Source organism: Atractosteus spatula, chromosome 4 (genome assembly GCF_055471065.1).
Source record: "Atractosteus spatula isolate fAtrSpa1 chromosome 4, fAtrSpa1.hap1, whole genome shotgun sequence".
Taxonomy (NCBI): domain Eukaryota; kingdom Metazoa; phylum Chordata; class Actinopteri; order Semionotiformes; family Lepisosteidae; genus Atractosteus; species Atractosteus spatula.
In genome coordinates, this window is record NC_142709.1 from 5,229,430 (window position 1) to 5,247,543 (window position 18,114).

General features: G+C 36.7%; 1 protein-coding gene across 1 annotated transcript in view; it reads right to left on the minus strand.

The window, feature by feature from the left end:
- The window catches only part of LOC148835680 (cilia- and flagella-associated protein 47-like), a 219,514-nt gene that overhangs the window by 152,338 nt on the left and 49,062 nt on the right, over window positions 1–18,114 (minus strand). The window contains exons 34-40 of the mRNA XM_088913434.1: window positions 14,380–14,477; window positions 13,203–13,319; window positions 11,822–11,956; window positions 11,232–11,344; window positions 9,209–9,359; window positions 8,848–8,936; window positions 5,440–5,517 (exon numbers count right to left, since the gene is read on the minus strand). Of these exons, the coding sequence (XP_088769560.1) occupies window positions 5,440–5,517; window positions 8,848–8,936; window positions 9,209–9,359; window positions 11,232–11,344; window positions 11,822–11,956; window positions 13,203–13,319; window positions 14,380–14,477 (781 nt within the window). The remainder of the gene's footprint in view (window positions 1–5,439; window positions 5,518–8,847; window positions 8,937–9,208; window positions 9,360–11,231; window positions 11,345–11,821; window positions 11,957–13,202; window positions 13,320–14,379; window positions 14,478–18,114) is intronic.

Sequence of the window (18,114 nt, forward strand, 5' to 3'; positions counted from 1 at the left end):
TTTAAAAGCCTAAAAGCCAAGTAACAGAGTTCATCTGGGTTTATATTTGAAGCCAATAAAATCCAAAAGAGCAACACTGAAAATAAAGGGACTACCCTGTTTGGTGTTTATGTAGAGATAGCATGCTGGCTAAGGAGTTTCCAATGAATACATAAAAAGGAGAGAGGCATAATTAAGAAATAAACAAAACAAGAAAATGTATACTTTCCCCTGTGGATATGCAAAGCAAAGACAATTTAATCCCCTCTTTTCATTTGTCAAGGGTAAAGAGGACCTAATTTAAATGGATTTCCCTTGTAATATATAATAACTTGTTTTCAAAAGGCAGGCTGTGCAGTTGGACACAACTCTAATTAGTTTTTGTTCTATACATACTGTATTTATTCTGTACAATGACACAGTAAATTAGGCAAGGGATAGCTTCTGCAACAAAGACAGGCGTTCTGCAGGGAATTCTAACTGCAGCACTTCCGAAGATCATCCCCAACAAAGAATGCTCCAGAGTGTATCATATTCAACGGACAGACTTCTCAATGTAAGCTAAATCACATTGCAGTCTGATTTAGCTTATACTCATAACAATGAAAATGTCACAGGGGATCCAAAAGCCTTTGGATACATGTTTATTCGAGGTAGGATTACTGGCTAGCGTCTCAAATGCTGGCCTTGATTGTGCCTGGGCAGCAGTGTGCCTCTCACAGTACAAGTCAACAAGCTGGCTGCTTGGCTGCCCAGGATTCCACAGGTCAATATCAAATTACATTGCTGTTCTTTTCACCCTGCAACTAACTAACTAACATTTTATTCCAACAACACATAACAGCCTCTTACAACAAAACACAACAGAAGTACAGCGATATATCAGAATTTAAATTTAACTGCTGCATGAATGGTCTAATATCAATAAATACACAACAGCAATCTAGTTCTATTTTAAATTGTGAGTGGCGGCGAGTTATATATTTAGCCAACAGGAAACTTCTCTTCAAATTTAAAACTGCTTCTTAGAGTTGTATTCCATAATTTGCACATTGCTTATTTGATTATAGTGGGGAGCTGTGTCAGCAGGCAGGGAGCAAATGAGCAAAGACAGGTTCATTACACACTGATAAGTAAAAATAAAGCAGACAAACAACATTTCAGCAGTGAAGGCTATGATCTGTGAACACACCTAAAGAAGGCTTCTCACCAGATAGATGGTGGGTTTTTTTCTGTTTTCATGTTGCTTGCTTGCTTTAAAAGAAGTATTACATGAACAGGTACATAAACAGGTAATTTCCACAGATGTCTAATAAATTGCAACTTTACTCCTACAGTCTATTACTGACATTATCTGATTTACAGTCAACATCTTCAATTAAGAGTCCAGAAGTCTTGTAAAAGATGCCGGCGCCCTACAGCTGGAAACAGTGGGGAATGACCTGGCATCCTCTGTCACCTGACCAGTTGAAGCAAAACCATTGGTCAGGAGACATTGCAAACCAAGACGTGAAGGCTTCCACTGTTGCGCACCTGCCATGAGGAGACAGAGGGCAGATCCACTGCAGTGTGCATTGTAAATGGCACAGGGGATGTCAAAGAATGAACGAACTAACAAATGACAGGTGGGAGGCAGGCAGCAGGGCGGGTTCGTGCAGCGTGAGTTTTTTTTTAAAAGCAAAGCTGAATTTTTCAGAGCCCGATTCTTTGGATCAAGGGTTTTTTGGAGCAAGAGATAGAGATTCTTGTTATCTTGATGCTGGCAAACTGCTTAGCTCCCCAGTTTTATAGAGAGGGACTTTGAAAGAAGTATCATTAAATTAACAAGGGGGGAGCTTCGTGGTTTGGATCTATTTCTCACACTGTTAATAAAGGAACATTTTTTAGTTTTCCATTGGGCTGCAATTCTGAGACCCACATATTTCAAGATCTGGTTACGGCACCCCAGGTATGCACAGCCTCAGGGGACCACCATCCTGGGAGATCCAATATAACTTTCCTCATTTTATTTCATTCATTACTTTATAAATCTAATCCTGCATAATGTGCTCACAGCAGACATTCAGCTGGTTTCGGAAAACTGAAGAGACGTATCATAAATAGCACTTCAGAGAGATCCTGAATTCATTCTGTAATGTCGACTTGACTCTCATTGAATTATAATTAACACAATGGTCATGGGAGTGTTAATGGGTATACAAAATCAGTGAAAATCCTTACACATATCTATCAAATTATGTTTTCTACTGTGCTGAAGGGGAAACTGAACTGAATCAAAGTAGAGAGACAACTGATGATTGATTTACTTCTGAATTTAATTAAATTAGCATTCCTGATGATATATTTGAACAGATTTACGGAACCTACATTAAACTGAGACACCAAAAGTTAATGACATGAAAATAATGGCCAACAAAATTATAACAAAGACACTTAACTGGATTCCAGCAGGAAATCTTATTCTGTGAGATCAGGTGACATGACTGATATATCCTTCAGTGGAAAACCTAAGAATAATGATCCCTTCACACACTCACATCCTCAACCAAAGCCCAGCCTACAGCCCCCACCTTGTGAACATGTGTGAAAAGATCATATTAAGGACTAGATTACCGCCAAGAGCTGAAAAGCCTCAAACAAGTTCTAAGAACACCGGCAATAGTCTACCCAATACTGGAGCACGGCATGCCCACATGGTCGGCAAACTGCTCCCAAGGAGACCACTATCAAAGGAGACCACTATCAACAAAGGTTGCTCCTTATGAAAAGTCCAACACAGAGAAAGGAGAGGGAGCAACAGGAGAGAAGGCTCAATGACGTTTGACTGAAGAAGAGAGCCTGCTCCAAGCCTCACTCACAAAGGTACACTACACCTCCAAACAAAAGTACTGAAAGAAGCACACGGTGAATTGAATCGAATGTCAGTGAGGAGACAAAGAGCTTGGTTGAATTTCAGGGAGCCCGGGCTGGGAGGGGAGAGGAAACCCTACGCAGAGTGGTCTCCATATCCAGTGAACCAAGGGCCCAGCTTTCCTCATCACAGCTGATGTAGTTGTTTGGCGGGTCAAGAAAAGGACTAAGATTGCTATCTGGAGTCGCTCATGGGCCCTGGCACTACCTGAGCTTAAGTGAAGGTGCTTCCTGTCCTCCGCCTCGAGCCAGACTGGTACCCTGTGATTCCTCACCGTCAGTAGCCCCTGATGGTGAGCACAGATTTCCTGCAGTCTTTTCTCCAGGCTCCGTCTGGCTATCCTGGTATATCCAGCCCAGGCACAGCAAAGGGTTACAGAGCCCACCATGTTTTATACTCCACAGAAGGCTTTTACCCCTTGTTTACTGTCAGCAGGGGGAGGGGGACTGTGGGAGCTGGCTCTCCCAGCCATTCTAGATACATAATAATCCTTTTCAGAAGAAAATTGTGAGCTGGAGTTTGCTTTAGGGATAAACATTGTTTTCTTCTCAAAGATTATGACACCTGTTATCAGCCCAGTGATTTCAAATCAAATTAGTGACATATTGTCAAAGTACTGTATATGAGCGAGCCAAGCCTTGCATGCTGCCGTTCGATAGGAAAATAAAGCATTATAGCAAAAGTTCACACATCTAGGAGACTTATTCATAGCCTTGCTGCCACTGGTTTTACTTGGAAATGACAGCACTAAAGTCTGAACCTGACAATGAGTTAGCCACTGAATGACAGCTTTGCTTTCCAGATGCATTGGGATTATTGTTGTAAATGAATAGAGATACAGAGTACAATACTGGTGCTCAAGGTGCTATATTACTTTAAAGACATGTGTGGTAAATTAAAGATTCATTTTTATTCAACTATGCTGCTTCTTTAGAATGTTTTATATCACCATTTGGGTATCCATTTATTTAATAACTATAGTTCTTTATTTTTTACATATTGGGGTAGAAACCACACAGGAGTCTGTATTATCTAGAATAGAAATCAAGAAAACAGGTCAATCAAAATAATGATTAATATTGGTAGATATTTTTGGAAGCTCCAAAATTAGAGTGAGTCTGGAAATCTTCAGAAAACAATATTGATTATAATTGATTTGATTTATTCAAAAGGTTTCATATAAATGACCTTGGCCCATAAACCTAAATGTATATCTGCATACAGTATTTACTGATTATTTTTAAATGTATGAAAAGGTGTGGAGTCTATGAATTTAGTACCACATGGATTGTATGAATATAACAATAGAAATATTACTATTACTCAATACGCACAAAGTTTTATAATCAATAAGATAAAAATGCCTTAATTTCTGTTAAGCAGGATGTGAGCAATTAAGTAGTTTGTGACTAGAAACGTGTGGGGATGTACAGTAGTATCAAAAGAATTTCTCACAAATACTGTATTGTTATTTTAACGTGTTTCATTTTAAGCTTTAACATTGAAAATACAGTACATTCTGTTTGTGGGACACTCGTGCAAGCTGAACTCCACTTATCTCAAAACAGTGCAGGCTGGCAAAAGTAATGCTAAAAAGTAAAAATCTAGTAAATGGCAACTCAATGTCTGTGCTCACATACTGTACAAGAGCCTGTCACAGAAAAAGCATCCAAAGTAAACCCTGAAATCTTTTAAAGAGCAGGATAGAATAACTCTCCATAAGATTACGTACAAATTGACACATTGTATAGCATCTTCTATACATAATTTTCTCCAGTAAATTTATGGTTGCTGCAGATCTGTCAGAACAAATGAAAGACCAGTTAGCATATATTAGATTACAGCACCATTGCGGCTTTCAGATGGCAATTTAACAATAAATTAAAGTGGCCTATTCTGAGAACCAGGGTGTTCTATAACCACTTTTCTCTTTAAATTGAAAGCATCCAAAGAGATTTAGACTGAATCAAATGTCACTTTTCTCCCGCTAAATGGTGGAGTGTTATATCCAAAGCTCACAGTGCCACTTTAGCACTTCTATTTCCTCTGCAGAATCAGTGTGTCTGCCTGAGCTGTGGTCAGAAGCAGAACACACATACTGTGCACACAGGACGTACGCGCAAAAACTCCAGGGGTCCAAGTGATAGGTGCCCCCTCCTGCCACGTCTATTCAGTATGCACAGACATGCACTTTTAGATTTTTCTCAATTTACAGATACTGTAATATCTAAATTGTACTTTTTTACTAACTTGAAAGCACTAAACTAATAACAACAACAACATGGATGCCAGTCCATCACAGGGCACAGAGAGACACAGAAACACACATGGTGGTGGTTTTGGAATTCACACTGATTAAAAGAGAATCGTGTAAAATAAATAATGTCTTCCTTAATTATTCTATTCATAAACAGTTACCATTTCTTTAAGCCTTTTTCAATATTTTAGACGAAACATTTAAAATCCCTTTCCAATGTTTGCATGGCACTGTAGTCATTTACTCAGTATTACAAACCAAATCAAATTCAAACAAAAAGAAATATTGTCACCTGTGCTTGGAGTCTTGATTGTGTCCAGTTTCTGTTCTGCCCTTGATCAGATTCTGTCTGGACTCCACCAAAACGACTCTGAAATCAGAACAGCATTGGCAATTGTCACAGCTGAAGCACTATGCCCTACAGTACCTTCTCAAAAGTACACAGCAACATTTAATCATGAAATCGCTTGGGGACATGAAAATGTTACTACTTATTGATAATGATAAAGAATATAAAAACTTTTATAGAAAAGAGGAAAATAAAAATGCACGCTGAGAGAGAAAAGAATAGCTATATACAGTAGTACTACCTTACAAGGGAAGACAATATTTGCCAAGCCAACAGCTTGCAGAAAACCTTTTTGTATCATAGTATCTTTTTACACATCTGGTATCAATATACTGTACAGAGGTAAGCTAGGAAAACTGTCTTTACATCACCGAATCCTGAGTTTCCACTTATAATTAAAAGTTATTATTAGGTCAAAGGTCAGAGGGTTTAAAGTGAGCACAGGAACTGTTAGGATCCTCGTCACCCACAAGTAAAACCCACAGGTGGTGTAGATCTACAAATGAGAGCTTAGCATACTGTGGTCACACAGTAGGAACCATGGGCACTGAGAAGCAGGTACTGTACAGAGAGTTTGATGCCTCAGAAATGCTCAGGACTGACTTGTGAAAGGGGCTGCTTCCACACTTTTTCCATGTGTGCTTACATAAGAGCACTCATACAATGCACTGTAAAGTTTCTGACCTTGAAATACCTTTAATGGATTACAAGACCTTACTTACCTACAGAGAAAACAAAAACGATCTGACTCAAAAGACTGTATATACTGTAACTATTGTAAATTGATAAATAAAGTTGGACTTCCATGCATAAAGAGTTTAGCTACGTGTTGCACAGCAAACACATTTCTGATTTTGGGACTGGCCAACAGGTGGCCTATAATTTAATTTCCCCCCTGTCTTTACATAGTGCAGCATAGCATAGTGGGAAAAGCTATGGTCTCATAACTTTTGGGCCTCCGGTAAAGACATAACAGTTGTACAATGAGCAAGGTACTGTACTCTAGTTTCTTCAGACCAACCAGTTCTATAAATGGGGATCAGCATTGTTGGGGGTAATCCCATATAATTTATATATGTTCAAGTTAATAATATACAATAATATTGTTCAAATTTTAGATTTTCTCCATAACTCTTACCTATGATAACCACATGTAGTATATATTTATCCATCATTCAAAAGCTGTAACTCAAATAGTCTGAACAATTAAGTACAGAACGAATTAAGCAGAATGCTCTCACTCACAAAACAAATTTGTAAAATTTAAATTAATTTTCATGGGATGCAGCATATTTTAACATAAGCACTTAATACGTTTGTGTGCTCTGCATCTCAAAAATACATTTTTTCATTAAATTCCCCGTCAAGTCAGTTCTAGATTAATGGAAATCATCAGCATGCTGGGCCATATCGCAGCATATGAAAGATTTCTCATCAAGAGGCAGGAGCTCGTACCCTTGAAGAAATGATGTGTTGAAGAAGTAATGATGTTCAGGTAGTGTGAAGGAGATTTCACTTCCAGGTAACAATATTGATTGCTTGACAAGCACACGCAGCACACCATCAATTCTGGAATGCCCCCAAGGTATTGCAGAACACTATAAATCATAGTTTGATAGACTTTGATATCCTTTATATTCAAACTCGACCATAAACAAAAAACAAGCAGCCAGCAAAACACCTTAGAAAAGTGCAGCCAAACAAAAATGTCTACCCTAAAAGAATAATGAAATCCTGTTAGAAGTGATGCACGTCTGTTCAAACCTGCATCACACTGTTTCATCTGACTGACAGAGAGTTTTATCTAGGATAAATCCTTCCATCCTTTATCGGCAAGTTGCTTATTCCGAAACGTGCCCCGGAAACGCGGGTAGCAAGACAAGACCGCACCGCAGGCACCAGTCCACCGCAGGGCACACTGAAACACAGACGTTCAGAGACCCCATATAACACAGCCAGCAGCCCATCATACTATGATCTCCCCTCACACCCACAATGGCCGTACCCCTACACCACTACATACACGACAACTGAATGTAAGCCGATAGTGATAACAAACACCCCATTGCCTCTATTTATTGATAAGATTACCTAAAGTTTCTATATTTTTTTATCCAGCTGCCTGGATGACACTAGCAATAGCTTCCTCTTTTTTAATGCAGTTTGAAACTCATTCCAGTTCATAAAGCTGAAAAGAATGGAAAACATATACAGTATGATGGGACTTGACAAGGCTGTCCATTGATTGATATCTATACATGCAAATCTAATGTACAACAATACATATCTATCATATATATCAATATATATACCTATCCAAAGACATTGTCAGTCAGTTGAAAATGTTACAGTATATTACACTGTATTTTACTACCCTTCTATCATGGATGATTAATAAAGAAGATAAGTGTCAATTTGCTGATACACAAATAACCAGGGAATTGCACATCTTTACTTATTCATTCATATACATTAAATAGTAACGTGAATATAAAATTCTTACGATGCCAAATGTTTTGTCATGCAAACGGTCTGTTCCAGTAAATTAACTCAGACATAACAAGAGATTCTTCTGGGTCTTTAGCTGAAAATATTTGGCAATACATTTTCATAGAATCGAGACATAAAGAGGAAAGAAAACAGTGATCTGGTAACACAGGGTAATGAAGAGTAATAGTGATGGTAGTAGTAGTGTACCAAGTGGCATTAAATGACACCTCTGATAAGGAAATTACTGCTGCCCAATTCCTTTTTTCATAATGATCAGTAATAGTATAAGCCTGCCTATAACAAAATGAATATATTCCTATACATTCTACAAGTCCTAAAATGGAATTATTGTAACTATTAAACAATTGGTATACGTATGTAAGATAAGATAAGATCACTTTATTGTATACAATTTCTTGCATTAGGAATTTGTCTTTTCGCGTACCCCAGCTTGCTCTCCATGAGACACACAGACAGGGAGAGAAGCTTGGGGTCAGAGCGCAGGGTCAGCCATTTATACGGCGCCCCTGGAGCAGTTGGGGTGAAGGGCCTTGCTCAGGATTCCTCTGCCGGCCACGGGATTTGAACTGGCAACCTTCTGGCCACAGGCACAGATCCTTAGCCACAGAGCCACCGCTCCGCCCTTTTTTTTTTCTTTTTTTTTAATGTTTTCAATCCATCCAGCAATATAACACTCTGAACCAGGGTTCGGATATTATGACAGAACATCCCGGCCAGTAACATCAAAGCTGATTCATTCCATGTGGAATCATGTAGAAGCTACAGAGGACGCCCAAGGAGTTCCAATGATAAGAGCTCTCAGTCATTTCTTTACATTCTCTGGGCTTCAGAGGAACCCACCTGAACTTGGCATCTTTACTGAAAGGATTCGTCACTTTCAAAAGGATTTTCTTCACCTCATAACATGGAGATTTGCACTTCAAAGTACTCTGGGAAAAAAAATGTATAACACAATGAAAAATAGAGTGAAAAAAAAATCAAATAAGCAACATCTCCGAAAGGTTTGTCCACAGCTACATTAAAGGTCACACTACAAAACAGCTGTTATCTATTAATCCTTTATATCTGCCTCTCGTTGCTGTGTCCAAATCTATTCATCACACCCACAAAGTATGAATCTATCTACTTGTATTCCCGGAGCCTATCGGTTCTGCTTATGTGGACAGCACACAAAGCATAAAGCGTCTGGTTTCCTACTCACTCTTGGTACGATGTTATTGATCTGCGACCTAAGGGAAAATGCCAGGGTTCCTCCTAAAGTCCCGGAAGTTGCTCTGGGGGTGAACAGCAGCATGGCCTCCATGGGCCGTAGAAAATAGCTTGTGAGCTGCACGGACACATCCATCTGTCCCCTGCAAGGCGATGATTTCACACAAAGTTGACACCATGACATACTCAAACAAGAGTGACTGCTTTTTAAAATTACCACCAAATGAATAAGGGAAGAAATTGATGGGGGCCACACTGTGGAATTTAGCCCAGAGTGGAGCCAGAAAACAGGAATTAACACCCCATCTGTCACGAACGGTTCCACAGCTCTTTAACGACAGCATGGTCAGTCTGCACCTTGGTTAAGTGTCACATCTACAATACAACACAGTGTCCCCTGTCACCACTCAGAGACATGAATTTGGAAACTCTGTCCCAGCAGACGTGTATCACCTAGTTGTCCACCAACAAAACGGCACATAATGATAAGCACTACTGTACTCAGTATTCTTTTACACACCCAGTCATTCTGTGGTTACTTTTATTATACAGTAGATTTTGACTCTGTTCTTATATCAACAACTGTAAAAAGACATACTGTAAGCTAACTTTAGCTGTTTGTTCTTTGTCTGGCTGTGTGTTTCTCTTTTTGTTTCTTTCGGTGTTATGTATTTAGTGTTTTTTAATTGTTGCTGGTCTTTTTAATTGTTTTTTAAGTTTCTTAAATAAAATACTATAAAGGGATAGCATACTGTATGTTTACTGTACTTAAAGTACTCAATAGTACTTTCTCCTTTTATAACAGCTGTGATAGGAGGGCAGGTTCTAAAAAACACAAAGATGTTTGTAACAATAAGAACTGAAATAAGTAATGACCAGTAATGCAGTAAGGCAGTGTTCCCAGTACTGACACCTGTACAGAATACAGTATTCTAAACAAAGTAAACTTAACAGTTCACAGCTCAGTGTAAATTTAGTACCTGTATATCTACAAATTTTAAAGGGGTCTTTTTCAGTTGTATTTTTAACAAATACTGTCAACTGACATGGATTTCAGTAATTAACACAATAAGCATGAGAAACCAACAAGCCATGCTAAATAACAAGCACAGTTTAAAGTAAATTGAAAGTTTAGGGGATCTTTGCTTTCCTGCTATCTAAATCAAGTGTTATTTCAGATAAATACTGTGGGCATGCTATGGATGTACAGGAGCCTCACAACCTACAAAATGTACATCCACACTCTCCTGAAATAAAAGAAATGTAAAGTAAAATATCAAAGTAATATATCTGTATGTTTTCAGGAATTAAAAGACCATAGATGAAAGGTGAATTCTGGTAGTTCAGACTACTATCGCAGCAGGGTCAAATTTACATATACAGTACAGTACCACTCACCATCAGCTGCCTGATGTATAATTTAATTACATGAAGGACTTTTCTACATAAAATGAACATTTCTCCACCACCTCAGTTCTGAAAGTAGTTAAAAAAACGTACAACTTGCAATAAGATTTTTTATTTAATTTGTGGACAATTTTTAATTAGTTTTTATTTTAAGAGGAAAGGTTATCAAAGTAAATGCTGCCTGAGCAGTAAAGGTCTGATTAGCCCTATGTATTTCAGCTGTAGTACTGTAATGTATATATCTGTAGAGTTAAGGTGTTGTCAGTACTTGACATTTTTTCTGGTTAGTTTTTTGAAGGTTTTGAAAATGGACGTTATAAATCATGGGTTAAATAGAAGACATAAATGATGACAAGTCCAAGATAATATAATATAAATATTTTATATTAATATAAAAAAGGTTTTTCTGAACATATGTCAAAATTCAACCTTCAATTTCACTAATCAAGACAAAGTAAAACGACAAGATAATATTCTAAATTGCTGCATTTCTAAAGGTAAGACAAAACCAAAGAACTTGCATTATTTAATTAATGTCTTTAAGTTCAGATATAATTCTAAAAGGGTTTTCCAGGAAATACAAACTTGACAGTGTTGAAATTACTTACTTTGAAGGGACAATTACTGTGCTTCCCTTATGCATAGAGAAGTTGTCAGAGTCTTGCCCCACAATTGTGGCATTGTACACCAATGGCTTTAAGCTTGGATTTTTCAGTCGTACCTATTAAAAGATTTGACAGGTTCACACTTAATTCCATAAAATATTTTTTGTATCACTATAAACATGAAATCAATCTTCGTATAAAGTCCAAGGACTTTATAAAACTGTCACTTAGTAACTGCTTAAACCTGTGCTCATTGAAAAATGTTAAATCCAAATTATCCTTAATAATAAAAATCACAAAATGGAGTACATGTATATCTTAAATACTTAAAGAATTTTGGGGTTAATATTAGTACTACCTGTACATTTCATAGGAAGCAATAATATGAGATTCATAATACTGAAATTGCAATTGAAACAAGACAGAGGGAAGTGAGAAACTTTCAAAATGCTCCATTAAATTAAAAAAAATCAAAAGTGAGTCTTTTATGTATTACATCTAAGCAAGGTACCATTTCTAGTCATGTTTTGTCAACTAAATCTTGGGAAACAAGGGCAGCTTGTTTAAAGGTGTATTGTTTTTATCCCACCCACCTGTCTGACTATTGTATCATGCAGGCTTCCAACAAAATAAACTGTCTCCTTGGGAATATACTGTGGCAGTTTCTCATACAGGTAAACACAAGCCATCAACATGAGGACAGGATTGGGATCAGAGATTTCAGTAGCCTGTGGGCAAACAGATATATAAAGCAAGGCATTTCAAAGCACAAAGCTCAGAACAAATCAATACAATGCAGTAACAAATTTCAAAGAGTGGGGGAAAAGATTTTGATAGACGATTGTAATTCAGGCTAGAATATTATTTATGATTTAATTGTGAATTGTAAATTGTGTAGCTACTGTATCCTTTAAAAATAATGTCAAAGAAAAAAATAGGGGAAATTATCTTAACCGTATATATTATTTTTTTATTTTTAAAAAACATAATCTTCTGAAATAATGGTTTGGAAGGCTTTCTACCGACATAATTTTTTGAAAGTCTGCCATCTCTACAAGAATTGTCTTTCTATGGGGATCTCTGTGTGATACCGGTACCAAAGTGCAGTGCAGGCACAAAACAGCTGTGAAAATCCAACAATAAATGGACTGTTTACAAAGTCTTAGCAGTGAATCACGTTATGAACTGACAGATCTTGGTGAAGCCAGTACATTAAACAGCAGGTATAAATATTGAATCACAGAAATGAGGCCACCTATGGCGTTAACGTAATATTAATTAACTTCAATCTCAGTATTTGACAGAATGTATTATAAAATGCAACAGTAGTGCCTGCTAGGCTTAAAAACAGGCCACTAGAAATTAGCATCAACAATAAACATTTTTTAATGTTATTATGATAAGGGATGTGGAAGAAAATCAGATACTACTTGAGAAGCCATTTCAAATCTCATTTACAATGTTTGAAGTGGACATTTTTGATTTTCTAATTAATTTGTTTCTTCCAAAATTTAGCAAGAGGTTCACAAAATAATGCTCAGTACTATAAGCACAGTCCCATGGGAGCCTGTGTCTTGTTCCATCTTTCTGTGTCTTGTACTGTATTTGTCTCCATTTTTATTTGGTAGAATCTGTACTTTTAGAGCCTATGACTCATTTAAAAATGGTAATGTTTTACTTATAATGTATTGTGATTTTTAGTTACTATGCTTATTTTATCAAAGTATTTTGCTTTACAACACTGTGTTATGTATTGTTTCTCCATATTTTATAGTTAATTTATTTTTTTAGTTAAATCACCTTGGATTAAGATGTCAGGTACAGTAAACACATTGATAATAAAAACAACATACTGTACATAGAAACTCTCAAAAAGAAATACAGCTTTGCAGCATTATGAATGTGGAGAATAGTCTTCCAGAATGAACTGCTATACAGTACGTTCAGCACTTCTGGTTCCAGTCTATGGATTACCTGGATATCTATATCAAGACTGATGCCCTGGAAAGCACTGACCAAGACCAGGCTGTTGTGTAGGCACTGTTCTGGACTCACAGAATTAGTGTACATTTTCTTAAAGTGAGTTGAAATCTGGAAGAAAATAAATGTAATTATGTTTATTGCAACAAATAACATAAAATATTGTAGATAAATCATGTTTAGTTAAACTCAGCATTATATCATTATAGTACATACTATAATAGTGTTTAAGTAAAAGGTTTGCTTCCTTTAATGTTATTTCTATGCCTAAATAGCCTGTTTGGGTGCTAATGCCTCAGTATAGTGATGGGGACACTATGCTGTAAAAAGGGGCGTCGTCCTTCGGATGAGACCTAAAATCAAGGTCATGGCTCTCAGTAGTCATTAAAAATCCCAGAGGTATTTCTTGAAAAGAGTAGGGGTGTTAACCCCAGTGTTGTGGCCAAATTCCCCCCTGGGATTTAGCAATCATGGCCTCCTGATATTTCCTATCTATGAACTGCCTTCATTACTCTGTTCTCCTCAATGAGATCTGATTTGTGTGGTGAGTTTACTGGAGCACTTTGGCTCCAGTGGAATGGCCAGAATCTATTCAACAAATCAGTGCACCTGTTACATGCTTTTCCAAATTTTGTGAAATTGTATTGCAGCTGAAAGTGTTACAGTGTAAGTATTAGTGATAACTATCATACAATACTATAGTTTAAACACTAGTATGTTTGTTTATTAATTAGAGCTAACCAATTCCATAATCCTCATATAATATGCCCACTATGTAAAAGATATCTTCTCACGCTTAAATAATTTCCTTTGAAAAATGTGTCACTGAACAAGTGATGTTTAATAACACTTTCTATTCTTTTTACTGCAAGACGTGAGCTATGTAAACAGAAATTCATACCACCCACCCATGTTAAAGCTAGTAAGACGCACGCAAGTTAAAATATAATGATGTGAAAAAAATCTTAAAATCACAATATGTGAAGTTATAAAAACTAGAGGTTTTGAAAGAAAAACAGGTTTTACATAGTATTTGTACTTCTGAGAGGTTTGGTGACTCATCAGCATTCCAAGAGTCATATTTCACATATGTACCAAATATTTTCACTATGTAAAAATACTTCAAAACAGCTGTGATCTGCAGATAAGAGAAGCAAAGAAAACTACAAACCAGGAATGGGCAGTATGCTGCTAGCACAGCTGCCAATACCAGACCATCTGCAAGATCAAGGTCAAAGTTCACTATCCATCTTGAAGGGGGTCCATCGCCTGTAGAATGAAAAAGGGTGCTTTAGATAGATTTGATTAATGATCATAACTTTTTCCTCTTTACACTGACACTATTTAACACCGTTCCAGTTTACTGTCAGTTCACACACCTGCTTAACCACTTATACCATCTAAAAAGCAACCTACAGTATGAATAATATTAAATTATCTATTTCTCTGCTGGCTGAAAGAAACAAAACTTCAACATGTACAGTACATGTACTGTACTTAATGTGTAAATAACATAAGGAATAAATCAAGAACTCAAATTAAAGAAAATACTTTGAAAACAAATTAAGTGAATATTGTATCCATTAATACGGTACTGAAGTAAAACTGCACTTAATAAAATACATCTTATAAAGATGAATAAAAGACTGTTGGAAAAAAATGATTAAAGTCTCTCAAATCAGGTACTGTATGCAATAGATTTAATAAATGTAGCTATATCGAAGTTATCAATCTTAAATGGAGGTGGCATGGCCCAAGTTAATGAGAAGCCAGTATAATATGCCAAAAATATGATACATTTTAAAGTTATGGCAAAAATGGAGTTTTGAAGTGTATAGAAGCGGTTGGCCTTGTCCTTCGTTAACAGCTGGATTCATAATTGATTTCGAAGATGTGAGGCACATCATCTCTTACTTCCCCGTTTGACAGGTTCTTTCAAGAGCATTAACTCTGACGCATGTTGCTTTCTGATCCCATCTGAAACTCGCTTTAAGATTTGAAATTAGGCTTTATCCGTGTGACAGCCATGAAGAAATCCGTGTCCCTTTTTAAAAACTTTTTTTCCGCCCAAACTTCCAAGAAATCCAGAGCCTTTGATAATGTGGGAGAGGACATGAAACAACTGACAACCAAGCTTAGTTAAGGATGAAGCATGAAGTTGAACTTTTGCATTTAACCGAAACGTACTGTATATTATAGAATACATAATTTTATCTTTTAGACAAATGTGCATTTTTTCAATGCATATAAAGGCTAGTTACTGAAATACTCTAATTACTGTAAGTGAATTATTTTGTTTATAAACGAGAGAAGGCCAGTCACTCAGTCAGTATGTCAGTCTGTGTAGGCCCATCTTTCTCTGTTCCACTTTACGAATACAACAACATGGTGTTCAATTTTTTGTTTTAATGTAAAATAGTTTACTAATTCTTACAATCCTTTAATCATTTTCTGTTCCTTGAAAAACATGAACTTTATTAAATTAAAATATATAAAGCATGTCAAATGTAAATACAATTTGTGTGCAAATCAAACTAATTAATATGACTTTTATAAGTCCTGTACGTCACAGTATTTAATGTACAGTATGTTTAACATGTTGTATAAATATATATCCATATTTGCAAAGAAAGCCTCAGATGTAAAAGCAATTAGAATTGATCAAATGAAAATTGAGACTGAAAAACAAAAATTGACCTCAACCCTGACTACAACCAATTTGAAAGGAAAGCAAGACATTTTCTCCTTTTTTCCAATGCTAACATATTTTTCATTTTCATTGGAGATCAGCTTTTTTATCTTTCTTATTCCAGAAATCAATAAATAAGGAGTAGAATGAGCATTTTTTTCCCCATTTCTAATTAACTAGGTTGATTAGACAGACTCATTCATATTTATCAAATCCCACATTTTAATTAATACATATACATTACAGTATTTCTCTTAAATTGTGTAACTAATTTAGTGCTCACTGGTGTGTTCTTTAATGCAGATCTTTGAAATGCAAAAACGTGTATTTTATTATTCGAACATAAGAAAGGTGACAAAACATGAGAAAGCCACTCAGGCCATTTAGTTATTCGAGGCAAATATCTCCTTCAGTCAGTTCTTGAAAGAAGCCTAGTTATGGGCTTCAAAACATGGCTGGACAGCTTGTTACATATACCCTAAACCCTAGGTGTTAAGAAGTGCCTCCTGTTCTCAGTTTCAAGCACACTCCCACTTAGCCTCTGCTCATGTCCTCTGGGTGGTGTCTCACTGATGATGATAAGTGCAAAGAAAATCTTTAAACTCATCTTAAGGAAAGGCAAGGCATCCCTGCCATGACAACCCCTGGTTATCAAGACACAAATATTAAAAACACAAAAGCGGCAGTATGTGTACATTCACCTGAAAACACTCAAAAGCAACAGTTTTGCCTGGCTACCGACAATGCGATTCACATTAGATGGAACAGCTCTGAATTATATTAGTATTGCTGCACTACAGTGCACCGCACAGTCCACCAACACAGTTCTATTATACTAGTTTTACAGTTTGCAAAGAGTTTACTTTTACATGATTTACATATAAGCTTTTACTTAAAGCTTCGGATGTTTGTTTTAGTAAAAGTTGCTCCACGTTTGTAATCATTTGCTTTATTCACAGCCCCATTATGGCAGCACTGCTCAGCTGCATTCTAAAACAGGTGCTTTTTTAAGTAACCCCTATGGGTTACTCAGAAAAAAATAAATGCACACCACTCCACTCAGGTGTGACAATGGTCTCTTCTACTCAGCACCATGTATCAAAGTCAATTACACAACACATGTCTGCACGCAAAAACAACCATACCTTATTTCTGCAGTGATTAATCTTTTTAATCGAAAGGTACATGGACTTTCGTTTTGGTGCAAAGTTTTGGTAGAAAAGTGGCATATGTAAAGTGAAATTCTATTTTTAGCTTTTTATTTTAATAGAAATTATAGAACTCAAATGAGCTTAACTGAATTTCTACTGTATAGTTTTCAAGAACAATTCAACTATTATGTGTCATTTGATTCAGGCTCCACCTGGTAGGAAAAAGAAATCAAAAGTAATTACTTTTGAGGTTGACACAAGCTAGGTATTGAAGCTTTCAACAGCTACTCAATTACCAAAAAACTGATTAAGTCAGAGTCAACTACAATAAAATGAGATTTTAGATGACACAGTCAAGGTTTACTTCATTTATCTTATGGGTCTCAAACCTCCCTGCAATCACAGAATTTCCCGACTCTGTGAGGTATGAATTAAAAGAGTGATTGCACCTTGGCCAGCCCACACCACTGTGCCGTCTGATATCGGGGCTGTAGAGTGTTTTGTGAACACAATCGATGGAGTCAATCAGGGCTTCTCGTGCAGACGGTTACCACGGAAAAAGAAATTAGATCTAAGTAATGCCTCTTGGACGGGACAAATAGTCTATCCTCACAACGGAGGATTAACACTGTTGCATTACTTTTCAGAGAACAGCGGTAAAAAGTGTCCTATTTGTGATGCACAATTTTAAATATACAGTAACACAAAGTGAATGAGTGATACCCAACAAGTGTGGAGTTCATTTGCCAAACAGTTCTTGAACTGGAGCAGCTCGTGATGTGGGGCAGCTTTTGTCAAGCAAGTGATGCCCCACTATAAAAAGTGTCGCTGTGACACTTTCACATATTAAATGTATAACTACCCTATATATACAGTGAAAGGACAGTACACCCCCTTACGATTCTATGTTTTAGCTATCCTTCATCTAGTCCTCGCCGAGTCCTAACAGTAGATAAATCTTACCTTGTGTGACAGATAAAACTCACAAACTTTACATTGTCATTATTTATTAATCGAAAAATCAGCCAACATCCAGTAGCCATCTGTGAAAACGTAATTCAGTAAC